We start from the raw sequence: 26695 nt of genomic DNA on the forward strand, positions 1-26695 counted from the left end.
TGTCAAAACTGAGCGTTTTCTCAGAGTAAAGAGTTCATGACACAGAAGGCCATTTCGCACCAACATCGCATCATGCAAAAAATGACATGGGAAAATAATGATGGTTTAGCTGCTTTGAGGGAATCCCAGCTCAGGTCAACAGGAAAGATGCTTAGATCTCAAAAAGGAGGAAGTCCTGAACTCTCCTCTAAGACAAAGAGACACCTAGCGGCTGATTTAACACAATTCAAGGCTAGCATCCTGTGCATTCAAATATCCAGGGAATTCCTGTAGGAATTTGACTATATCTGACTGCATGGATGTTTTCTACCCTGACCCCTAAGAAATCTGCCAGCATTCACTGACAAAAATACATTCCTGGAGAAAGTCCAGTTGCCCAGTTTTCTATGTAACTTTCCCCCCTATGCATATTCATGCATTAGTGATCCAGGCATAAGAACTAAGAACAGCCCTGCTGGATCAGGCCCAAGGAGGCCTATCTAGTCCAACCTCCCTGTTTCACACAGTGGCCCATCAGATGCTTCCGAGAAGCCCACAGGCAAGAGGTGAGGGTGTGCCCTCTCTCTTGCTGTTGCTCCCCTGCAACTGATACTTAGAGGCACCTTGCCTCTGAGCCTGGAGGTGGCCTCTAGCCACCAGACAAGTGGCAATATAGGTGTGCACAAACCACAGTTCGAGCACTGGTTTGGCACTGCCGGGAGGGGAGCTCCGGGGAGCGAGAGCTTTAAGAAAGAGGAGAACAGGTCCCTGCTGGGGTGGCGCTCCTCCCAAATACTCCTGCGCGGCACCAGCAAGCACACGGCATCCACGCAGGCACAGACACCATTTGCATGGGCAGTATGGTGTTGTTGACCACGCAAATGGCGCCCGTGCATGCACAGATGCCATGTGCTTGCTGGCGCCGTGTGGGGGTACTTGGGAGGAGCCCGCCCCCCCAGCAGGAAGCTGCATGGGGCAGCAGAGAGCAGGGAAGGAAGGACCTGCTCTCCTCTTTCTTAAAGCTCCCGCTCCCCTCCCGACCGCGCTGAGCACTGCAGCTCGTGGACACCCTTAAGTAGCAGAAGAAATGTGGAGTATCAGGGCTGCTACATTACTGCAGGGTTACAGCCATTCCCTTTTCTTTTAAATCAACAAGCCCCATTTTAAAAATGTACAGTGTCTTTAGAGTTGGTGAATAAATGAGGGAAACATTGCACCACAGAACACAGGCAGGTAGAAATACGTGTCTGAAGTCCAGAAGAGGAGTTGTGTTGCAGCAATTATATTTGTAACGAAAAAGACACGTTGAAGCCTAACACCCTCATCCTAATAAATCTGTTACTGTCCAAGCCCAGGATGTTTGCTGAGTAATAAGTCCCACTGCTTCATCATAGTAAGATAAAGTGTGCCGTTGAGTCGGTGTTGACTCCTGGTGCCCACAGTGCCCTGTGGTTGTCTTTGGTGGAATACAGGAGGGGTTGACCATTGCCATGTCCCGCGCAGGATGAGATGACGATGCCTTTCAGCATCTTCCTGTATTGCTGCTGCCCAATATAGGTGTTTCCCATAGTCTGGGAAACACATCAGCGGGGATTCGAACCAGCAATCTCTGGCATGGTAGTCAAGCCATTTCCCCGCTGTGCCATTAGATGGCTTTCACCATAGCACTCTGCTGTTTATATAGCCATGGCATGTTTCCACTTTGAGTGTCAGAGATGCAACAGGACCTCAAGCTCAGTCAGTCAGAAAGGATGATCATTAGCCATGTCCTTCCATGGCTGGCCAACCTGAGGCCTTTTAGTTGTTGAACTACAACTCCCAGAACCCTTGACTATTGGCCACTGTGGCTGAGAATGATGGGAGCAGTAGTTCATAAAATGAAATGACAGGTCCTAATAATGTAACCAAAACCAACAAAAAAAACCCCTAAATATATAAATATGAATTATATTGAAAGTGAAGCAATCAAATATATATGCTGATCTGGATGAATAAAACATAATAACCAAGCACCTACAGCACTAAATACATAGGAACAATAGAGACAGTGCAATCTCATGAACTATGGAAACACAACGGCTTTCCGGTAATGTTCGCTGTTTCAATGTGCTTTTTCCAGTGTCCAAAAAAGTTCTGTTGTTCTTCAATAAATATCAGTCATGCTGTCTTTCTATTCCTATGTTGAATGAGAAGACCTTCTCAATGGGAATCCATCCGTCTGTTTCTCCAACAGTTTGTTGGAAACCTTGAGGAGGCAGAATGGACATATGATGGGGAAAGACTGATGGATTCCCATTGAGAATAGAAAGACAACACTACTGTAATAATAATAATAATAATAATAATAATAATAATGATGATGATGATGATGATGATGATATTTATCGAAGAACAACTGGACTCTCCCTCCACTTTCTCTACTGCTATTAATAGACAATGAGGGTATTCTCACGTGCAGTGCGGTGGAAACCAGGCTAAGGGAGCCCAGCATGGTTTCCACTGTGCGTGTGAACTGTCAGGAGCTGTGTGGCTCCCGCCGGCAAGCCCTCTTAAACCCCCCACCCCCACCCAATGAGGTTAGCGGAGCATGTGCTCAGCTAACTCCATTTAGTGAGCATGTGCTCAGCTAACTCCATTTAGTGAGCATGTGCTCAGCTAACTCCATTTAGTGGGCTGTGAGTCGCTGTGGTGCAGCTCCATGCCATGGCGACTCATGAGTAGACCAGTTTCCACACCATTTTCAATAGCATGATTCGTTGGGCCACAACAATACAAACAAGGCACGCTTGCTACATCCAAAGATGCTCTTTTGGTAAAGCCAGAAAAGAAACCCATACTAAGATTAATTAGAGAATTGCTGTTAGAACACAACATTATTTGATAGATCCCCAGCAAAGCATCAAAACACACCATCCCCGGGGCAGTCCTGGACCCCTCCTATCCACTGCAATGGCTGAGCATTTTGGCATTCTGTGGGTTGTAAATGAGTCCCTTCCTTTTCATAGGTTCCCAATCATACGCAAAACAAACTGCTGATGGATCTTTTTTAAAAAGAGGAGCCAAATATTTCTCTCTCTCCCTCTGAAAGAGCATGACAAAAGGAAGCGCATCAGATCCTTAGCAGCCATCTATCCAGCCATTTCTGCAAAATTCTTCACACAAAGACAACTTTCTTAAAATGAGCATCTCTGAGTACCAAAGGCCTTTTCATACAGAAAGCTGTCAGGGCCTAGACTGTACAGACATCAGTCACCAAGTACAAGGGTTCCAGTACAGCAAACCACCACCACCACCAGTTGGCAAATTCGCGGTTGACGAGCCATTGAAATGAATGGGAAACAGGGGGTTCAGAGAACCGAGATAGCGAAAAGACCAAAAAATACAGGGAAAATTTTAAAAGACAGAAAAAAATCCCCCCAAATCCCTTAATATTACCAAGAGTAATCCAGAGATTGAACCCTTGGAAATTTTTTGAACCCTCCAAAATCACTCAAAGGCACGTTAAATCATGAAGAGTGTGCAAGGGTCTGCAAGGGTCAGCTAGAGGAATGAGCAGATTGAACCTCTGAACCCCTCCAAATAGCTTTTTAAAAAAACCAAATCACTAAAAAAAACCCTTGCCAACCGCAGATACTCGGGTTGAAGTTGGTGAGACCAGACACAATTTCCGATTTGTGGATACTCAACTGCAGTTGGTAAAACCACATTTGGTGAGGGAAGATTGTATACCTGTGAGGTAGGTTTTAATTTATACATAGTGCCTAGATCTTGGAGGTAATGCTGCTGCTGTTGCAACTACCTAGTAGTTGTAGTTGTAGCCATAAATATTACTACTAGTAATTGTATATATTATAATAAATTAAAATCTGTGGGGCAAGTTTTAATTGATGTAGAGTGCCAAGATTCTGGAGGTAATGCTGCAGCAGCTACTACTACTACTACTACTACTACTACTACTACTACTAACTTAGTAGTAGTAAGTACTACGAAGTAGGAGGAGTAGGAGGAGGACTATAGTACTACTACTAAGTAGTAGGAGTAATAGTAGATACTATAATAATATATTATCTATTATTACCTTAAGAATCCAAGTAAAGGTAAAGTGTGCCGTCGAGTCGATGTTGACTCCTGGCAACTACAGAACCCTGTGGTTGTCTTTGGTAGAATACAGGAGGGGTTGACCATGGCCTCCTCCCATGCAGTATGAGATGATGCCTTTCAGCATCTTCCTATATCACTGCTGCCCAATAGAGGTGTTTCCCGTAGTCTGGGAAACATACCAGTGGGAATTCAAACCAGCAACTTCTGGCTTACTAGTCAAGTCATTTCACTGCTGTGCTATTAGGTGGCTACCTTAATAATCTACTAATAGTAAAATATCTATTAATATTAGCAATAACAGATAATAGCATTACTACTACTATTACTGTTACAAATATTTATATACTACTTTTCAACAAATGTTCCCAAAACAGTTTACATTGAGCCCCTGGTGGCACAGTGGTAAAACTGCTGCCCTGTAACCAGAAGGTTACAAGTTCGATCCTGACCAGGGGCTCAAGGTTGACTCAGCCTTCCATCCTTCCGAAGTCGGTAAAATGAGTACCCAGAATGTTGGGGGCAATATGCTAAAATCATTGTAAACCGCTTAGAGAGCTCCGGCTATAAAGTGGTATATAAATGTAAGTGCTATTGCTATTGCTATTGCTACATATATATAGAGAAAATTATGTGGATCCATGTCCCCAAAGAACTTACAATCTAAAAAGAAGCATAAGGTAGACGCCAGCAACAATTTTAAAAGGTGCCTCTTTGCTCAGTTAGCAGGAGACTATTGTTGTTGTTGCTGCTGCTGCTGCCAGGGGTGTAGCAAGGTGGGAATGGGCCTAGGGATAAAAAGTGAAGATGGACCCCCTTACTCCCCATCTTCTTTGTTTCCCCCCTCCCCCATGTACTTTTTGCAAAAAAAACCTGTAAGGATGTGATGAAGACAAGATTCTTAGCATGCCCTTTCTTTCCCCTCTATGCATATAATATTACACCCTCTTCATAGATGCATACACTTTCACACACATGCTTGTGCACACATATTCCCCTAGCTCAGAAACATTTTTAACATATATGCCTATTACTGTGACCTAATATATGCATACATAGAACTCTAGCAATATTCCTATCCCTATTGCCTATCTGTGCTGCGCTCTCTCTCTCTCTCTCTCTCTCTCTCTCTCTCACACACACACACACACACACACACTCTTTATTCTCAAGCATGCTGTCTCGGGAGTTATAGTTTAGAGCTACCACACCACAGAAAGTGGGTCTGGAACTTATCAAAGCTGTTCCAAGGACTCTGGATACAATATGAGGAGAAGTTAAGAAAGGACTTGACTTTTGAGGGCTGGTAAAATATGCACACCAAGGACAACAAAACCAGCCACCGTCAGGTAGCCGTTAGGTAGCCCTCTGCTTCCAGACATAGGAAATGAGAAGCACTGAAAATAACTCCATGCATATACTTCTGAGAGGTTTCTCACATGTTTTCATATGGCAGCTCGCACCAGAAAGAGTGGGACAACTGTAGATACACTGTTGGAAAATTGAACATGTACTGAAATAATGATAGGCCTGGGTTTAAAGTTTAAATAGGTGATTTTGAAAGTGGGTGTTATGATTTCATAGGCTTACACTAGGCTCCTTGTTCTGTTTTGAAAATGTTTTTTTAAAAAGTTTTAAAATCTCTCTCTCTCTCTCTCTCTCTGCTTTGTATACCATTTTGAGAACTTGTTTGGTTGAAAAAACAATTGAATATATATTTAACAACAACCACCACCACAGACCACCCCACTCACTCTTTCTCTTACTTTCTGCTTTCCTTTCCACAAGAGGAAAACAAAACTCATTGCAAGTTCCGAGGGGAAGATCACATAATGGGTCAGGACTTATTGGGGAAAACCCAATCATTTTAAATCATTTTTTAAAAGTTAAAAATCTCTCACACAAGCACAATCAAAGGTTTGGGGATGGGGGGAAAACACAGACACACCAAGAGAGGCTTTCAGTTGGGGATGAGATCTCTCTCACACACACACTCACACACACACACTTCATGAATGTGGGAAGGAGGAAGGAGAAAAATGCAAAACACACATTAGCTTCTGAGGGAAGAAATCAAACAGGAAAAACAGATCCGGGTTGTTTGCTTGACTTCCCTTGCCAGCATCCCTCCTCCTAGCCATGCTTTCTTTCCGCTCCCTCCTGTTGCAAACACAACTGCTGCATTGAATTGCGGTGGGGGGGGGAGGAGGGGCACAACTCAAGAAGGACCAATCAAAGACGGCGGCTGCTGGGCTGGTTTAACCCTTTCCTTTCTCAGCAGCCGCATCCTTCCTCCTATCTGAAAAAAGAGAAACAGCTCACTGGCCGGCAGTGTGTGCGTGTGGGGGGGGGCATGTCACACCCTGGCCATGGGTCTGGAGAGCCTTATGGGAGCCCTGACCCTCCAGGTCTGGGGACATTTGCCCCCTTTGACCAATGGACCCTACTTCCCGGCTGCTGCTTTTATGTCTACTATGAGCCTCCTGCCTTCCTTTTCTCCCACGAGAAGAGCCCTGCTCTGCTCCCTGCTCACCCCAAAGTGGGTCATCTACCCCGTTTCCCACCCCAGCCAGCCAGATGCTTCTGGGAAGCTCACAAGGGAGGCAATGAAGTGTGGGGTTTGCATTAAACATCCAGGGTGACCCCAAATATTTTCCACTCCAAGCAGCTGCATCTCATGATAGCAGAGGCGGTCATGTCCCAGGATCCCATGCAAGCCATCCTAAGCAACCACATGTGTGACAATGATTTGGGGATAATGCCCAAACGGAGTGCGATTTGTCATTTCACTGCCCCAGAAACCAGTGCAGTGTCACAAAGGGTTCTGGGGCACAAACTTGTGGGGCTCCACCACACCTCGAAGGTGCCATTGCAGCCTCTGTGGCATTGGAGGGGATTGCAGACTGACCTCTCAAGTCACACTCGGGTTCAGTGGTGCCCTAAAACCTTTGCCTTGCAAGGGATCAGTTAATATCCTGGATAGATAATATTGCACCAGCAGGGATGCCTGGTATTCAGAAGCAGACATATGTAATATTTAGCATGTATATCACACTTTATGTACATTATGTTGACATATTTTTGTTGTTTGTTGTCATGTTTTTAGCTTAATACTTTAAACTGTCATTTTAATTATGTTTTTTTTTAATTGTAAACTGCTTTAGGATTATTTTTAATGAAAGGCAGTATATAAATTCAACAACAAATAAATAAAATAAAATCTCATCTTAATATTTGCAATAACCCAGTGAAGTCGGTCACTATTGTTATCCCCATATGACAGAGGAGGCACTAAGGCTGAAAGGGAGTCCTCTGACTAAGGTCAGGCTGCACAACTAGGGCCCTCCAGCTGTTTTTGGATTACATCATCCCCAGCCACAGTGGCCAGGAGCCAGGGATTATGGGAGTTGTAGTCTAACATCTGCAGTAGAGATGTGAAAGTCGGGGGGGCAGAAAAAAACAGGTTTTTTTTCTTTCTCTGGGGGGGGGAATCCTCCCCCCAGGGGGGAAAGGGGGGGTGTTTTACTTTGCTTCCATTCCCCCCGCCCCCAGGCCTTCCCATCTCTAATCTGCAGGAGCGCTGAAGTTGTGCAGCCCACAGGACTAAGGACACTGGAAGAGCTCATGGCAGAGGTGAGATTTCCAACTGGAGGTTTCCTGATTTTAGCTTTATTATTATTATTTCTTGTTTACACAGTCAGACAGGTGTTATTGACTGGTTTGTTTTATCCAGACATCGAGTCCTTCTCAAGGACCTGGGATGGCTGAATTTTATCATCAATGTTGTTGCTGTTATTATAGATATCGTCGCAGAATATAGGCTGTTCCCAGTAAAGCTGCTTTTTGTAATTGGCTGATGGTGATTTCTGTGGCCCCTATGGTGTTGAGGTGCTCTTCAAGGTCTTTTGGAACTGCACCCAGGGCCCCAATTACCACTGGGATTATTTTGGTCTTTTTCTGCCACAGCCTTTCCATTTCAATGTGTAGATCTTTGTATTTTGTTATTTTTTCTATTTCTTATTATTATTATTATTATTATTATTATTATTACATTTCTATCCCACTCTTCCTCCAAGGAGCTCAGAGCAGTGTATTACATACTTGAGTTTCTCTTTCACAACAACCCTGTGAAGTAGGCTGAGAGAGAAGTGACTGGCCCAGAGTCACCCAGCTAGTCTCATGGCTGAATGGGGGTTTGAACTCGGGTCTCCCCAGTCCTAGTCCAGCACTCTAACCACTATACCACGCTGGCAGAAGCATAGCCAGGGGAGAGGAGGCCTGTGTTCACCCCTCTCCCTGGTGGCCCCTCAGAGTGAGGGAAATAATGAAGAAAATAGGGAGGGGTCCATCTGGGGGGCCCTCAGGAGCTGGATGCCTGAGTTCTTTGAACCCACCCGCTCAATTAGGAACATAGGAACATAGGAAGCTGCCCTATACTGAGTCAGACCATAGGTCCATCTAGCTCAGTATTGTCTACCCAGACTGGCAGCAGCTTCTACAAGATTGCAGGCAGGAGCCTCTCTCAGCCCTATCTTGGAGATGCTGCCTGGGAGGGAACTTGGAACCAAGTTGCTCTTCCAAGAGTGACTCCATCCCGTAAGGAGAATATCTTTCAATGCTCACACTTCTAGTCTCCCATTCATATGCAGCCAGGGTGGACCCTGCTTAGCTAAGGGGACAAGTCATGCTTGCTCCCACAAGCTATCTACACTCTTGGTCATCAGGCTACCTTCAGCCTGGATGTCAAAAACAACCAGAGGCGCCCTTTGGACTAGACTTCCAGAAGTCAGTCCGGTCCCCTATACCCCCTGGGGGGTCCCCAAATACCCTCAGCAGTGTCCCAGGTGGGGGCCATGGGTGGCTGCATCCATGGAGGGTGGTGGCCAGGGGCCGGGGGTGGCTGCCCCTGCCTGGGTCTGCCTGCCTCCGCGGTGGCGTCTTGGCTTTAGGCTGGTTGTGTTGTTGTGTGGGCCCGGGCCTGGCTGGGGGTGGGCACAGGAGAGCAGCCCAAGTCACTTCCCTGCCCAGTCTAGGCGTAGCAGTGCACCTGCGCTGAGACGGAGAGCACATGACCGTGGCCCACATCACATGACGCATGTGTTGTATGAGCCAGCGCACTGCAGCGTGAGAGGGAAGGGAAGAGCATGATGGGAGGGAGCAGCCATACGCCCACAGGGCTCCAGTAACAGTGCAGTGAGAGGCCGGCTGGGACTTGTCTGAGCCACACCGAGATCTCCTATCTCCTTCCGTGCCGCCCAGCACGTGTGGGGCAGATCCAAACCTCATCATCCTCTAGGTCTCACCTTTAATCTAATTCATATTCCCTTCCATGTTCTCTTGCAAAGATTCAACTGTGGTGGTTTGATTTGGTTCTAAAATGGACCAATGGTTTTTGAATGCACACTTGCCTGATTCCTCCCCAGAGACCCCACTCACTAGGACTTGTTTTCTCTGTCGCCACATTGTCCCCCACCACCACCCTGGCTGCACCTGCTGAAGACTTGCTTCCTTTCTCAGCATTGTGTTTCTTTCCCCCACCCACCCACCCACTTGCTTTTGGGCTCCAAACAGAGGAGAGAGTGGCTGGACTGTCCATACACAATTTGTATCTTCAGGTTAGTGGGAAGAGTTTGATTCAGAATTTCCTCTTTAAAAATAAAAAATAAAAATTCAACCTTTCCCTGAGCATATTCTGGTGTAAAACATAGTTTTATAGTTTTATTCTGTTTTTATAGTTTTGATTTTAACTGTTAACTGGTTTTAATTGTTTTTACCTTGTCGTAAACCACCCTGAGCCACTTTGGAAGGGCAGTATATAAACTGAAAAAATAAATATAGTGCATCCAGCTAAAGTGGCAGGGTTATCCATGCAAAATGTGGTATCTGCAGATCAGTGGGAAGTGTCTTAATCAGATTTCTTCTAAAACAAACAAACAAAAAACTGTTCTAACCTTTCCCTAAGCATATTGTGGTGTGAGCTAGTTTAAGTGGCAGGATTGAATCTGTGTTTGTCACTGCTATTTAAATATTAGCAGAAACATTGATAGTAAATGACACTGTTTTCACAAAAACTTGAGGACTGCAATATTTATGGTGCCTATGGCATGATATAAAAATGTTGTCATACAATGATATAATGGTATGATATGGTATACTTTCCAAGGCCACAATAAAGTTTGGATAACAGCATAACAAGGGGCTAAAGACAGAAGGGGATAAAAAGTTCTTATCCTATACACATCATTGATTTTTTAATTATCTGCTTATTTAAGGTGCTCTTATTGTAAGGTGCCCTAAAGACTATGTTGCTGGTAGAAAAGCAGGAAACAAATGTCTACTGAGACCTTGCTTGTGACACTTTGCTTATTCTACAGGTGCCTTCATAATGTCTAAAAGTGCATATCCACGTGGGACATCAAAGAAGAAATTAGCCAGATCTTGCACGTGCAAACCCACACGCAAGCATGTAGCATGTGTGTGTATATATATCTATGGAGAGGATGCTTATGTAGCCCATTAGGTCCAGGATCCAACATTATCTATCTTGCAGTGGGGGGGGGGAGGTGGTGCAAAGGCCTCTAGATACAGGCTCCAAAATTACCTAGCTGCACCTCTGACAGCAGCAGCAACAGCAGCAACAGCAACAATAACAACAACACTATATCATCCTCAGAAGAAGGGCGGCATGAATATTCATTACATCGGCAGAAAGGAGGAGGAGGAGGAGGAAGATGTGGAGGAGGAGGAGAGAAGGAGAAGGAGAAGGAGAAGGAGAAGGAGAAGAAGAAGAAGAGTACTTTTGAGTACAGCATGGCAGAAGCGTACTTTTGATACAGACAAAGCTGTACCCAGAAAGCCAGGCCATGTGGGGTATGCATGTTAGGGCTGGCTGCAGGGTCATAGCTAGGGGAGAGGGGCCCTGGGAGATCATGACGAAAATAGGCAGGAGTGGAGCTGGGGGCCCCTCAGGAGCCCAGCTGCTCAGTTATAGGACACCCCTTGGTTGGCTGGCTCAAGTAACCGATTTCAAAGGTTGTTTTGCAGATCGTAAGGTAGCCTCGTTCTGTCCCATGCACGGACTGGTTGGCTGACCGATTCTGGGTTGGGAAGCGCAGCAGGAGGAGCCACGGCGAGAAAGCGGCTGGCGCCCCGCTTGTGCTGTTGGGGCCGGACGATCCGTGTCCAAAACGGGCTCAGCGCTGCCGTGTCCCGTAGGAGGACCATAACGGCGAAGCGGTCGGGCTCTTGAGCCAGGGCTGCCTGGCGACCCCGGCCGCCACCGCTTACTGACCTGGGGCCGCCACAGGGTCCCCTCTCCACAGAGCCCCAGCCCGCCTCCTAGGGCCTGGCATGATGCCCGGAGTGCTCTTCTGAATGACCTCTTCATCCCAGGGTGTTAGGCCTCGAGCCGCCATTCCTCCTCCAGCGCTCGCAAAAGGAAGCAACGCCAACTTCCCCTTTTGCAACTTTCCCCATTAATAGCGGTCCGAGATCCCTACTGCGCAATTCTCCTGTTCGAGCCCCGTTAGACTGAACAGGGGTAGTGAAAGAACTCGGCTTAGTGTGCTTCTTCCCATGCAACGTCCAACACTGCAGTGGAGGAGACTGTGCAGGGAAATGTCCCTGTGATGGTTCGCCCTGACAGCCCATCTTAAAAACCAATTTACTGAGACGAAATTTGCTTCCAATAAAGATCCAAGAATAACAGGGCTCGAGACAGCACCATGCTCTCAGCGGAAACAAATCTTTCATCATTACGTGAGATACCAGTGATATTAACGCCGTCTATAAAACATATTTAAATCTGTACACGTAAGCATATTAATGCACAAACTCCGCTTGCCAGCTCTGATCTTTTTAATGGAAAGGGTTTCCAGCATGCCTCTCCCTAAATCCAGTGCAATCTGCCCAGTGCAGCCATCCCAGAACAGATTTGCTTCTGCCTCCCTCTGTGCAATACAGGCAAGGCAAAAGAGACAACACAGTAAACGAAGACAATAGACATCCCAGTCCAGTGCATGTTTACTTGGAAGTAAATCCCGCAGGTTTCAGTGGATCTTACTCCCACGTAAATGTGCATAGGACTGCAGCCCTAGGCAATTTCACTGAAAAGAGGAAACTGAGGAAGGGAGGGAGGAAGGAAGGAAGGAAGGAAGGAAGGAAGGAAGGAAGGAAGGAAGGAACTATATTATGGAAAATATGGTTTCATGGAGATTTAATGTGGATATTTGACTTTGGCAAATCCCGAAATGTAGCCTGTAAGAACTCTGGCAGGCAGGAATTGCAAAATGGAGCACAACATCCCACAAACCACTTGATTCATAAGCCGCCTTAGAGACCCATCGGGGCTTTGTTTAAACTCCAGAGTTCACCAAGAGATTTTAAGAAGCTGAGCATGGAAAATTATGGTCCTCTAGGCCGCAGCACTTGCATCCTAGCCGCACATGCCACATCTGTTTACCAGGAGTAAAGCCCATTGGATCCAGTGGGACCTCCTTATAGGTAAGTATGTTCAGCGTTATTTTGTACATGATGGCCTTTGGCCTTTATGATTTTGTGTATATTATAGTAAGGATCAACTATCATAAATTCGTTTTTTAAGTAAAACCCTTTTTTACATATACATGCTAAATAAAACATGTATTAATGGCCTTTGCATTTTCTCTGTAGTGATTTTCTGGTTTCCGAAAATTGTTATTGGGGTTATTTTGTCATGAGGATTGTCATTTGTCATGGGAAGGAGAGAGATTGCTGGCTTTCCCGCCCGCCCCGTCAACCACTTTATTCAGACTTGCTGGAGAATAGAAAGAGGGAAAGTTTGAGGATCAACTCCTTACTTAACCTGGGGGGGGGGCGACAGGAAACACTTTGCGGGGGGCTGTTTGAGGGACTGAAGATAGGGGGGCAATTCCGTAAAATGAGGGGGAAACTCATCAAATGATAGGGAGGAATCTGCACTCTATGGACTTGCATATCTGAGTGCATGATGGGCATGATCCGACTTCAGTCTGCCGTTGTCCCACAGTATTTGGTCCAGAGCTATTTCCCCCCAGGCCCTCCATCGCCAACTTTGGTGGGGTGGAAACAAACTTCCTAAAGCCTCACTCAGTTTATTCTGTTAAACTGATTAGAACCAGGTTCAGGGACATGATCCACGACAGAGGCGCTCCCTGCAACACACTAGAGGCGTTTTCTCTCTGCCCCTCTCCCCCCCCCACCCCAATCCCAATCGAAGTCTTCTTCGCTGGTGGTCCCTGGCCACCATCTTATTCCACAGAGCAAAACAAACGACAAAACCCGGGCAGCCGTTTGCCCCATAGGAAGGGCGTGGAGTGGGCGGCGGAAAGAGCAGGGCCGCCCGCGTCCGCTGCAGAGCTCCACGTCCACACCTTCGCCTTCCCACGCTCAGTTCTCCGCCGCATCCAAGCAGACGGAGGTGGAGAAGGAGCCCCCGAGGCGCGAAGGCTGGTCTCTCACCCACCCCATGGCATGTACACGGCACGTGTGCCTTTGGCATGATCGGAAACATCTTCATTCAGTTCCTCCTGCGGGGTGGGGGGGGGGGGCGGGAAGCAAACCAGAGGAGCGTTTAATTTGGCCAGCCGAGGCGTTGGTGGTGAGATAAGCCCCCCGCCCCGCACAGGACCTGTCCGTGTTTCCTACTCACTATAGCTAGAAGGGCGGCTAGCGGCGGGGAGGGGCTTGGCGGAGAGAACAGCGGCAATAAACGACAGCATTTTATGGGAGGCTATGAGAGAAGTTTCTCTGAAAGACCTAGATCCATGCAAGCATCAGGAAAGAGGGAAGGAGGGAGGGAGGAAAGGCCCACCGAGGTCAACTAGCCTCACTCCCTAACATATCCGCGCATTTCGAGATTTATTGTTTTGTTAAACTGATTAAAACCATGTTTATCCCGCCCTTACGCCTTAACTGGGCGCTTTCAAAGCTCTTCCCTTATCTGAGTAAGCCTTACAACACCCCTTCGAGGTAGGTCAATGTGGTGGAGGGGCAGGCAGGAACGAATCCAGCAACGAAAGTGGATCTGGCCGGCTTCTATCGAGGCAAATGGGACTGTTCTTATGCAAATTTTCGATGGTGAGAAAGGAGAAGTCCCACTGGGGGCCTTGCGCCGGGACCTTTCCTCTCACCTGCTATTAATTACGGCGTCTCATTTCTGTGCGGCTTGAGCCCTTATGTCCCGCTAGACTGTAGCTCCGCGGACCTGGAGGCCAGTTCACACAACCGTGTTCAACAAGTGATCGCCCCAGCTGGTTGTGTGAAAATGAAACCTGAGCACGAGTCAAGCTTTCCTCCTTTTACCATCACCAGAGATAAGCACCTCAACTCGCGCTATCCGTGGGGGAGGTCTCCTGCAACTCTCACTTCAGTGGGGCTTCTGCAGGATGCTTCCCCTCGAGTTGGAATTCCCCTCCCTGGAGTGTACCCCTTATGTAAAACAAGACAATCCCATGAAAATCAACTGCAATTTCGAGTAAAGCAAGAGGTCTTATAGTGTACATTCTTTTTTGCTCTCAGTGTGACATACACAACTTTGGTTATGCTTAAAGAGATTTTTGCATGCACAAAAACAGGTGTACGTGAGAATTCACTACTCCCAACCATTTTCAAGGTGGGGGGGTACCTTTATATTTTGTGAGTGCATCTATTTCCGGTCTGGCTTCCCTTTTTCCTGCTCTCCTCCACCCTCCTCGCCCCTTCTGTTTTGGGTAAACATTTCGCTTTGAGGATTGCAGCTTGCTAAGAATCCCGAGGAGGGGACCTAAGCACCTGGCGGGTCGCTCCCTTTTCTTTTAGTTTTTAGAGTGGCGTAGTATCCAGTGGACACAAAAAGGCACACATTCCTTGCCTTGCAAGAACTAGGCATCTCGAGGTGGTGGATTTGGTGAAGGTGGAACACATTCAACAGCATTCTGATAAACTCACCGCCTGTGCAATCAAAAAACGCGGACTCCCTTTGCCATTTCCCAGGTAGGTGTGTATAAACTCTCCTTGTTCGTGGATATCCCTTTGTAGAAAGAAATTATTTTAGCAAACAATTGTGCAGGAGAACTTTTTGCATCTCTTTCGTGCATGCGCTGTTTTATTCAGTTGTAATAATACGCAAGAAGATCCGGCAGGGCTGTTCTTATGTTGTTAACATTGCAAACTGGACACTGGCAGCTGTGGGGTCGTGGTAAGTGGGGATGTTCTCTCTCGAAGCCACCTCTGAGTGCGCTGACCACGAGATCCGCGACCCAGCTAAGATGGAGCACATTGCAGTTTGCAAATCTGCAGTTCTGTGAGGTTTTGAAGCTAATTTGGTTCCCTGTTCGGAAATGGTTCGAAAATATGAACTGAAAGCGGAACCCAGCGGAACTCGGCCGGGTGTGAATCGCAATTACACCTCAGTAGTTCTGGAACACGAGGACAGAACTGAAGTGAGTGGGACACCTTTGGGCTCAAGTGGCTTAAAGAGGGTGGTGGGTGGGTTTATTCAGGCGTCTGAATGAACCAACCCGCCTGCGAGCTGAAGAGAGAGGGGGCGGGGGGGTTGGGGTTTGAAGGAGACAGCACAGAACGTGTCTCTCCCAACCAATAGATGCAGGATAACTCCCTTCCTTCTTTTCTTAACCCTGCCTGTGTGCATCGCTGCTTTTCTTTTCTTCACATGCGATTATTCCATCCCCCACCCCACCCGGCCACAAAGTCTCAAACTTGAGAAAACAAAATTGGTACCCATACAGATACGAACTCAACCAGGCATCTCCTTCTGAGTAATACAAACATCCCTAGGTAGAGTCGTTATTCCATATCTTCCATATCAATTCTCCATAACACTAGAGGGGAAATTATTGGATGTCGCGGAGACCCACTATTGAGCGATTTCAGTAGCAGAATTGTTTGAGGTTCACTTTTAGAGGTATTTTAAACCTGGCACGGATCGGTTCTAAAACGGTGAAGGGGAGGGCTGGATAATGATGACTCGTTTATTGAGAGATCTACCTGAGAGTTAAATAAAGAGACCAGTGCGGTGATCTTTCATCTTTTAAAAGATTAAGCGATGTTTTAAAAGATGGACGCGGAGATATTTAAACGGAACCTCAAAATAAGCGTTCTTAGAGCGGCTTCCTCTAGAAGACATTTTTATGGGCAAAGGTATTCTGGCTGAACTATATTCTTGAGAGGCCTGATAATTCTACAGCTTTCTCAGCTCACAATCTATCGGGAATGTCTCATCATTTCAATGGAGGAAAAACTTCCTGCCGTGGGTACAATGACAATCCCCACTGAAAGGAATGAGAGCAAGACCCATGGACTTCAATTTCACTTACTAGTTGAAGAAAAGCAATCTCCATTAAGGCAGTGTGATTTCTGGACAGTGCATAGATGCATCTGCATCTGCAAAAGCAAATATGTCTACGGCCTGCCTGCCTTCCTCGCCCGCTTCTTGCAGGACATATTTAAGTCTGACCATCTGAAAGCTTGAGCAGTTCTCTTGGAAGCAACGTCTATTAGAATCTGTTAGAAATATTTGCCAATGAAGTGAGTTTGGACCGGGCTGGAACCAGCTGAGGTGATCCTTCAAAAAAAATTTAAAAACTACAACCCGCGCAGGAAACTTTTTTCCCCTTAATCTAGTGGAGTCACGCATGTTGTGTATTGATGTGAGATTCCATCTCCATCTTTTTCAGGGCACTGCCACAGGCGTCCCCCAACTCAGTGAAGCCGAAGTCCTGGGGATCTTACAGCTGATTCATATGCAGGTGGTGAGTGCGTGGAACTTTCACCAGTGAGAGTCACTGCCACGCCAGTGGTCTTTAAACCTCAGTTGCTCGTCCTGTTGGAACGTCGGCTGTGGAGAATGCCGTTTCCGGAGCCCGACTGGTGCACCAAACACAAATCCAGGGTCACCTTGTAGAAGCGGCTAGATCGTCCGTAAGTTTGTGAATTATTCTATTGCTTGCGAAGGACTGGGTGTTTTTGAATATACCTAGCACCTTCTTCGTATTCGTGTGTTTGTACATAATACATACATATGGAATGCATAGCGGTCTGCACGTTAAAATAACAGCAGCCCGCATTCTCTCTCTCTCTCTCTCTCTCGATTAATAGCAATCCCTAGTATTTTCATTCTCGACCGCGGAATCAAGTAACAAACTCGATGGTGTCTGTTCATATAAATATCACCATATTTTAGTAGGTGAAATTCATTATCTAGGATTAATAGTTTAAATAGCATTGTGAAAGTGGAATAAATCAGTAATAAAGCAGATATAAAATGATCAAACTTTAATATTTACAAAATATTGGGTAATATATTGGGAGGAATAGGCAACTTTCTCTTTTCCCTTCAATTTCTCGCCATAATTTCTCGAATCAATGTTGTTCAGGTTGTTTTTTAAAAAGATAGATCTAGATATAGACATCCCTATATTTCTACTCTCCTCCTTTCTCAGAATTTCTCAAAGGAACAACAAAAACACAATACAATACCCCCATTAATTTCATTCTAAGGGAAAGGAAAGGCGAAATACCCAGGAGTATAGGGGAGGAGGGCAAAGGAGGCAAAATGCCTTCGGGCCCCACAAGTGGAGGGCACCCAACCTAAAAGTTCATATTGACAGCATTTGGCCTTGGGTTACTTCTTCGGGGCTCTATAAAATCCACCATTTCTTGGACAGCTCCAATCTATTTCAATGGAGCTTGCGCAAGACACGTCACTCTGGATCATGCCCAGTGTTTCTCCAAGGCAGGGTGAGAAAAACGATTTCCCAAATGATCGGGGGGGGGGGCAGCAGATCTGCCAGTCCCTACCACACGCACCTTTTTTTTTTGCTCTGAAGAAAATATTTACTCTGAGGATAATAAATTAAAAATGAAGCGTTGCCATAGTAATTGCCACACAACGTGGCAAACGTCTAAATTTTGAATAGATCCAGGCCATTGACTAGAAAGTAGGTCTCACCGAAAACAATAGATCTGCGCTTATTGGATGCAGTGGGGAAGTCTCCTGCGCAAGCAGGGGACTGTTCAACAGCATGCCGTGCTTTTCATGGGGCCTGTGGAAGAGACCTTCCCAGTATCCTGCCCAGTGTTTGGGGGAATGACACGAGAGCGTGTTTCCTGCTGAAAATGGGTGTCCTCCCTGGTGCTGACTGTTTGGTTTGGTTTCAATTCAGAAACGCTCCCAGCCTTTTACAACCCCCCAAGAGGAACAACAAAGAAATCTACCTAGCGATAACAGGGAGAAAGAGGAATGTTCCCCAAGATTATTTCCAGAAGGAAATTCCAGGCCGGATTTCTTAAATGACGGTATAGGTGTTTTCCCCCCCTCCTACAGGCAAGTAGGTAGGCATATGTATATTATGAAGTCCACTGATACTGTATCTCAGTAGCGAATATTTCTTGGAATATGTCCAGCGCTGGTCAGAAAAGGGGGTGCCTATTTGCTTTTAACCTCGAGGATTTTGAGAATGGGGCCTGCCAGCAACTTCCCTGAGACCAGCGGCCCTTTCCTTCCTTCTGGGCTGAAGACTGCTGCTGCCTGTGCACTGGCCACAATCCCGCCGCCCGCCCGGAACGAAGCGTGTCTGTTCAGCCCTCCGGCGTGGGGCCGGGCCGGGCTGGCCTCTCTGGGACCTCCTGCAGGGTCCCCACTTTTTGGCCTCCATTTTGTCCCCGCTCCGGCCCTTTGCTGCAAAATGGAGGGGGTCGGATATTTCCTGGGAGGAGGCGGCGGGTCTCCAGGCCTCCCTTTCCTTCGGCTGCTTTCTGATCCGGATCAAAGCCTGTGAAGGGAGGAGACGAGCCCCGACGCCGAGAAGCTGCTCGGATTCTGCGGTGGGGAAGGGCGAGCAGGGAAGGCGAGGGGTTGCCTAGGCCTTCCTCGGCCCCTGGCCACCGCCCTGCTGACAACAAAGGCCGGCAGCAGGCAGGCCCACCAAGTTCCTCCTCGCCAGATGCCAAAGCGCACCGCCAGCACCTCGGCGCAGGCCCTGCCAGGCCAGAGGCCGAGGGCGGCACGGCAGTGCGCAGGAGAAAGGCCCTGCTGCTGCTGCTGCTGCTGCTGCTGCTGCTGCAGCTCCCCGTCGTGGGTGCAAAGAGACGGCTGGGCCGGCAAGCTCTGTCTGGGGAAAGGACGCGGCTTTCCTGGCTGTTTTGTGCGCCGGAGTCTTCTTACGGCTTCCGGAGTGATCACTTGCGGGGGATTTGCGGACGTCTGGCCTTTCGGAACATCTTCTCAACAAACACTAGACATTACCACACAGGCGGGCATAGCACCGGCACTAACCGTTTCTCTCTCTCTCTCTTTCTGTTGGTGGAGCACCAAAAGCGGCTTCCTTCCACCTCAATCCAAGTGGCGCGACCTAGCTAGCAGGAAGGTCTCCTGCGCAGGCCCTGTTGAAACGAGCACGGGGTTCGCACAGGAGATCTTCTTGCTGGATCGTGCCCCTTTACTCGGATGCAGGATCAGCCGAATTCAATGGGAGGAAAATCCCGGATGAAATTCCTGTCGTCCCAGAGAGATAAGCGCCTTCCGTTCCTATATCTTCAAATAGAGACGTGTCATTCTGGCTTTAATCACATTTTACGCTGTAAATTTGTTTCGGTTAGGACAGGACCGACTAGGCCACTAAAAAGGGATCTAAAATACATACAGTAATTTGGAGGAGAGTGCTAGTATAGACATAAATATTGCCGTGTTTTTAAGGCCCAACCCTGCTCTTTACCCACCAGATTTTAGAAGGCCCGTTTCCACACTCTATGCTCAACAACATAAATAAACCCGCATTCGGCGTCCTTGGTTTTTGTTGCGGTTTGCATCCGCTTCTGTTTTCAGACAAGCGTGACACCCAACATTTAGGCGCTTCGAGTCCATTTGCTTCCAGAGCGAGAGATTAAAGCACCTGCTCACGGCTCATTGAAATCAGTGGGGCCTGAGGATGGCGCCTCTTCTGTTGTCTTCTCGTCTGTCCCCGTGTGAATTAATGCTACCCACCAGGCTATCCCTTTCTCTGACAGTACTGAATGAGTCTCTGTCTAGCTATCCACCCACCATCCATCCCACACCCAATTTCAGACAGCAGCGGTTCCTCCTAAGGAGCGGGGCTGAAGAGGTGCAGCTGCTTCTGGCTCCGGGCAGCTCCGGGGTCCTCTCCCCCCCCCGCCCCGCGGCATTAAGGAGAGCCCCGCTGCCTGCAGGCAGGCTGGCCATTCACCAGGCCTTAAGGAGAGCCCCCGCAGTTCTACCTGACGAATGACCCGCTTGCAGGCCGCGCGGCTCGATGCCAGATGCGGATGGCGGGGGGGGGAGAGGCGTAACCGGGCTGCTGGGAAGCAGAGGGGACCACCTCAGCTCCATTCGCCCAGGGATCTGATTGTTGGCCACGCGGCAAGAACAGCCCGAGAGGCCTTGGCACTTCTCCTGCTCAAGGCCTTTGGCCGGCAGAGCAATGGATTGCCGTGCGGCGACCCTCTGACCTCGGGACGACCCGGTTCCTTCCAAGGTCTTCGGTCCGTCCTGCAAAAGTCAGCTTGACTCGCAGCCCAGCGCTGGCCCTTCTGCTCTACGCACACGCAGCTCGCCAGCCCTAATCGGCTTCTGGACTGGAACTCCTCCGCACCCCCGCAGGAAATCTGCCCCCTCCACAACAGCGGCGTGTGTTTGGCCAAAGCAAGCAAGCAAGCAACCCCACCTCCCCAGAACTTCCTAGGGCGAAACTGGCCGGGACACTTTCTGGCGATGGCGGGCCTAGCACACTTCGCGGGTTTCCCCGAGATGGTGCCAGCGCGAGCGGCCTTACGGAGATGTCAGCTGCCGGTGGACCAAGATGGAGGCGGGCAGGGGGCATATTCAGAAATGCGCTCTAGGGCCATAGAAAGGGGCCGCCGAGCTGCTCGGCGGGGGGGTGTCTTCTAGATCTCCTCTGAGACACACACACACATTCACAGACACGACGATCGACTGAAAAGGGGGGGGGTGTCTAGAGAAGAAAGCAGGAATCTTTCTCTAGAAATCTCTCTCGCCCCTCTTTCCTTCGGCCCAGGCAAAGACAGGATCCTATTATTTGCTAAGAGGAGGTGGGAATACAACTTACATAAAACGATCATGACGGTGCTAAGAGGTGAGGTTACACAACTGTCCCTTGAAAACTGCCTTGTGCGTGGAGAGCGCAATAGAGAGAACAGACGCGCACACGCGCGCCCAAGCTCCCTTGTTGCAAAACTAGGCCTAGGCCGGGCCAGCGAAGCGAGCTAGCTGTCCTGGTTCTTGCACAGGCTCCCAGAATCACCCTTAAGCTCTCGGCCTTGGGACTCACTGGTGCTTTCTTTCGCCTCGATTCTACCTGACCTTACACGGAAACTTCCGTTGTTTAAAATCCTCACTCCGCCATGATGGTCAGAGAGCCCTCTGGGCGGATCACAGGCAAACAAATACCTGATAACCTCCGACTAGAAATCAGCACCGCCGGAATCGGCTTCAAATGCCGTTTAAAAAGCAGCAGCCTCAGGAGCAGGAGCGGAAGCATTAAATAACTCGCCGAGAAGGTTATAAAACATTCAAGCGGCGGCCTAAATAATGTCGGGCACGATCTGTCCAGCTTTAAACACTGCGTAAGTCACACGGGTGGCACTGGGAGAGAGTTACACACCAGCTGAGATGCCAAGGCCCCGGACTCACCGAAATCGCTCTGGAATCAAGGAGACTTTACTTCCAAGCAAATGCATTTGTACCTGAGGTGTAAACTGGCATTTCTGCTTCAGTGGGTGCGCCGTGCGCTTTTGCACAACCTCTTCGTTTTCAAGAACTGCTAGAGATTTCTCAACCTCTTCTAACGTTTTTCAAATTGCATTTTTTCTCTAGATGGCAAAGATAGGTGTATATGTCCTATTTGATTATGCCGTGAAAATCGGTAGAGATTTGATCTACGCCTGAAAAGTTTATCTTTCTAACATACTAGGCGTTCAGTAATAACATAACAACACTCCCGTAAACATAACTACTTTTATCTATCTATCCGGAGTTAAAGTCAAATATATATAAGCAGAAGAGGCAGAACAAGGAAGGAAAAAACCAAGAGCATGAAATTCAGTTTAAATTTTTTTTAAAAAATCCGCTATCTGAGGAGCCATTCGAGGCGTCTCAAAACTGAGGCCATTCTAAAGGGAATGGGCAGGAGCTTCGTTTTCTTAACGAATATAGCAGCAGGTTCGTTCACTGCTTACGTGTGTCAGATAGACAGAAAGACAGATTTAGCTACTGATCGATATATCTGCCCAGATCCGTCCCTGGCTCTGCTTGCCGACGCCTCTGCCTAGGCCCCGGTTATGCCTTATTTCCATAACTGGGCAAAAATACTCGCAAGTCCAAACGCGCAACGTTCAAGCTGTCCCCCTGCCTGTCCCGTGCTGTCCATCCCAGATACGGGCTGGATGGGGGTTAAGAGGAGAGGCCAACATTTGGGGCTGCAGAAGAAACAGCGGGCTTTCCACACACGCCGCTTCTTCGGCTGTTGCACGCACACAAAAATCTTTTTGCAACCAGCATTTCCCGCCGCGGCAACCCCTTCTTTGGAATACGCTGAGTTTCTGCTGGGAAAATCTGGTTTGAAAGAGAGGTCTGTTTGTGGGTGCTGGTGGGGAGGGAAGGCTGGTACGTCTGGGGTCCAAAACCCAGCAGTGCTGCAAAGCGAGGGGCGCCGGGCGGGGAGGTCTGCCGCGAATTTCTAGGCCTTGCCCCGGCAAACCGGGCGGGTTTCTCGGCCCTCCTCTCTTTCCGGCATTCATTCTCATGGGGACCCACGCTGGAAATCGCCCCTCGATGAAGCCCCCGCGGTCCTTGATTTGAAAGCAGCAAGGGCCATAACCAGAGACCACCAAACCCGCCTGCAGAAGCGCAGCACTGCACGCCCAACCAACACCCTTCAAGGCCTGCCTGCTGCGACTTCCACCCGAGTAGGAGGAGGCCTGGATCTCTCTCCCTCGAGGCTTCGAAAGGCGGAGGCCCAGCACAATGGGCGGGATGCATCCAGTAATGGACGACTACACTGTGGCCACACACACATAATAGTTGCTTCGCGTCTGGCAGATCCGCAATTTTTTATTTGGGGCATATTGCATATCCTGGGGCGCAGCTATGGACAACGTTAAATCGCTCTTAAATCATAATAGGAAAGAATATTTCCGTACACCAAGCCTTGAAACGAAACAACAACAAGAAGAAGGAAACAATCGTATCACAAACGAAAATAAATGGATTCGGGAAAGGGTAGGGTGCTACAATCATGCCCATGCCACAAATTGTAACTGAAATGCACTGTGTCTGACAATAGTCTTTCGCATCTAGGTCTTAAGCAGAGACAGAGCGGCAGAAAGAAGTGTTGGTGCACAAGTGTGTGAAAGACCGAGCGAGTGCCAGAATAAGCCGAGAGAGCCGGGAAATAATTGGAGAGATAAACATTAATGAGTGCCTAAATGTTCTAATTCTTAGTAAAGCTCTGGACCTACCACCCTCATTGTGCTAAAATCTCCCCGAAGGGCAACTCACAAACAGAGAAGAACTGATCTCTCCTTTGCTGACTTCTGTGACAGACTTTCGCCACAGACTGTCTGTCACACTACGCTTGGATCCTCGAGCGAGATAGTCTAGAATGCTGCTTATTTATTTTATGTACTAAAACAAACGATTTTGAGCAGTATTTAATGCTATGTGCAAGGCTCAAGGCGACTTACATACAGACATTAAAACAGTCCAAAACAACAATTTAACGTGATTTAGAGTGCAGCTTCAATATTCATCTTGAGGCTTGGCATTTAAAAAAAAAATCGTGGTTTTTTTTTTTAATTGGGCAGAGCCACCTCTCCCCCCCCCCTTCAAAAAAGCGATAGTCAGCTTGTTCTCCACAAGCCCCGCCACCTTCACTAAATCTTAGGGCGAAGGTTTTGAACCTTTGCCTACGGGAGAGGAGCTGGACCAAGCCAAGGAGCCTCAGGGCCCAGGCGAAATCCGAGGGGACTCGTCCTGCCTCTTTCCTCTAAGTGCAGAGAGAGAGAGAGAGAAGCTTTTGACTTGCTGATGCTGCAGTGACGCTATTTCCCTGCGACAACTGTTTGCGAACCAAGGCAGCCACCTGGAATTATTATCAGGCTCAGGCACACACGGGCACACACACACACACGTTGCCCCCGCTTTGCCTGGGTGGGCGCAGGAATGGAATACGGCCGGACTCCCTTTCCAAAAGCATCACCCTCTCCCCACCGAGTTGTAAACGCGCCGGCAACCACCTCCACCCCCCGGCCCCACACAGACTGCTTGAAATCGCCCACCCCCTCCCCGAGCAAACTTCCTCTCAAAGGGGCATCTCACTCCCCCACCTGGAAATGCTCCTAACCAGAAGCCGCGGGCCGTCCTGCAGGCGGACCCCAAGCATGGATGGGATGCTTTGGCCACAAGATCCCGCTTGGAAGGAAGCCGGGGGGGGCCTGGGCCCAGCTGCGGGAGGCTGTGATGGGGGGTGGTGGTCGGGAGACCAGGGAGAAAGGGAAGGAGGGTCGCTTCCTTGGGAAGGCGGAGGAGTCCAGCAGAAGGCGCCGACTGGGGCGCGATCGCCGCTGGGCACGTTAGGAAAGGAGGTTTGGAGGGCGAAGCCCGCCGGAATGAACCAGAGCGAGGGGAGGGGAGGCTGGCAGCCGGAGAGCCAGGATGAGGCTCAGGGAGCGGGGTGGCCGCAACCACCAGCCCGGCTCCAGGTGTTTTGAAAGGGGCAGCCAGGGCTGGCTGCGGTGCAGAGCTGAAGCAGCACCGAAGAGGGGGCTGGAGGGGACGGAGTGAGTCTTCGGAGAGGGTCGCAGAGGGCGCTGGCTGCGGGCTGGCAACCAGAAGGAGGGCGGCTGCACACGCCATGGAACGGGCGACAACCACAATGTGGGGCAGAAGGAGGCAACCTGGGGCTCTTTGGGGGCAAAGCGAAGCGGGTCTAACCGCTCTGTGGAGAAAGCAAGGTAAGCTTGTCTGGGCGGGCCAGAGGCCAGTTATGGGGCAGAAGGAGTCGGGGAGTGCGCGCTGAGTGTGGGGCGGGAGTCGGAGAAGAGGCGAAGAGAAGTTGTGGCGGGACAGAAGGAGCCAGCTGGGCGCGCGCCTGTTTCGGGGCAGGGGGCTCTTACCCCGCTCTTACCTCGCACCAGAATCCGGCGGCAGTAATCCGCGTCGCCGCCCGCCGACTGGCTGTCTGTCTCCGAGGCGCACTCCTTGGAGGAGCCGGGGCTCGAAGCCGAAGCGGCGGCGGCGGCCAGCTCCTTGAGTCCTCCTGTTCCAGCCGCAGTCCCTCCTCGCAGCTTGGCGCTCTCCAGAACCACGCGGGTCTCCTTCTCGCGGGTTCGCTCCGGGAGGCCGCTGGGATCCCCCAGGAGGAGGGCGCGCCTGCCAGCCTCGCTCCCCCCATCGCTCATGCCTGGGGGCGCCCCAGCGGGATGGAACATCAACAGGCTCTCCCCTCCACCTTACCTCACCCGTCTCTCTGCCTCCCTTTTGCGCACCCCAAAAATGGGGGTCAGCAGTGGTGGGCCGGCTGCCGGGAGCCCAGCAAGTTGTTCCAGACGAGCACCATGGTGGGAGGCGAAACCCCCCCCCACCGTTCCAACGTCCCCCTTCCTGAGCTGCCCAGAAACCTTTCTGCTTTCTTCCCAGGTTTCCTCCCCTAAAGATCTGTGGGTACTAAGGGGGGGGGGTGTCCCCTAGAATCTCCTCTTGCTAAGGAGAGGCGAAGAGCCAAAGGATGGCGATCGAGCAGCCAAGGAGTTAAAAACTTTCCCCGTCAGGATCCGGGCTCCTGCTCTTCCCCCACCCCCATCTATCTTCCCCCGCCAGCCCGAGCAAAACTTCAGCGCCCAGGCCTGCCCGCGGGATCCTCTCTGCCACCCGCTTCCATCCCTCTTCTGCGCCTCTGCCTCGCTCTTTCTTTCTCTCCCTCCTCCGTCTCTCTCTGATGAGCAAAGGCAGAAAGGACCAGACGCGAGATACGAGAGCGCAGCTAAGCAAGCCCTCCCTCCCTCCCTCCCTCCCTCTGGCTTTGCCCTCCCCTTCACATCCTTCCAGGTTGGACTTTCCGCGGATGGAAGATCGATACGTCTTTGGCAACGTGGGTGGACATAATCTAAGGAGTGGGGGCTGGATGCAAGTGGGGGTGGGGAGGTGGGAGGGAGCCCGAGCAGAGGAGGAGGAGGAGGAGGAGGAAGAGGGCAGGCTGGCGAAGACAGCAGCAGCAGCAGCAGCCGCCCGCAATTGCTCCCTGCGCTCCTGTCTCTCTCCCGCCCTCCTAATGCCGAGCTATTTTGTGTTTTATCAACACACGCCTCCCTGGCCTTTATTTCTTAGATTCCTCTGCAGCACGCAGTGTTGGGGGCGGGGGGGCGGGCAGGAAAGAGGAAGATAAAGAGAGAGGCGGCCAAAGAGGGAGAGATGGGAGCCCAGAAGCGGTTTTAAACTGACTGGCGGCCACACACGCAATTTCCTGCTCGCCAGTCCCTTGCCATTCATTGGCAAACAAAGCGCCTCTGCTGCCGCCGCCGCCGCCGCCGCCGCTCTGCGCCTCGCCCCCCCCCCCCCCCGCCCGCGCCA

General features: G+C 49.5%; 1 protein-coding gene across 2 annotated transcripts in view; it reads right to left on the bottom strand.

Annotated features, from left to right (window-relative positions):
• VAX2 (ventral anterior homeobox 2) overlaps nucleotides 1-26062 on the bottom strand; it is a 48509-nt gene extending 22447 nt beyond the window's left edge. Inside the window, exon 1 of one of the 2 annotated variants that reach the window (XR_008308640.1) lies at nucleotides 6130-6259. Coding sequence is in view for 1 of the 2 variants with exons in the window: in XM_053256317.1 (XP_053112292.1) it covers nucleotides 25254-25557 (304 nt within the window). In the remaining variant the exon portion in view is untranslated. Of the gene's footprint in view, nucleotides 1-6129; nucleotides 6260-25253 lie in introns of those variants that run through there. The other variant, XM_053256317.1, reaches the window with a different exon arrangement.
• Nucleotides 26063-26695: the final 633 nt, after the last annotated feature.

This window comes from Hemicordylus capensis, chromosome 5, assembly GCF_027244095.1.
Source record: "Hemicordylus capensis ecotype Gifberg chromosome 5, rHemCap1.1.pri, whole genome shotgun sequence".
Lineage (NCBI taxonomy): Eukaryota > Metazoa > Chordata > Lepidosauria > Squamata > Cordylidae > Hemicordylus > Hemicordylus capensis.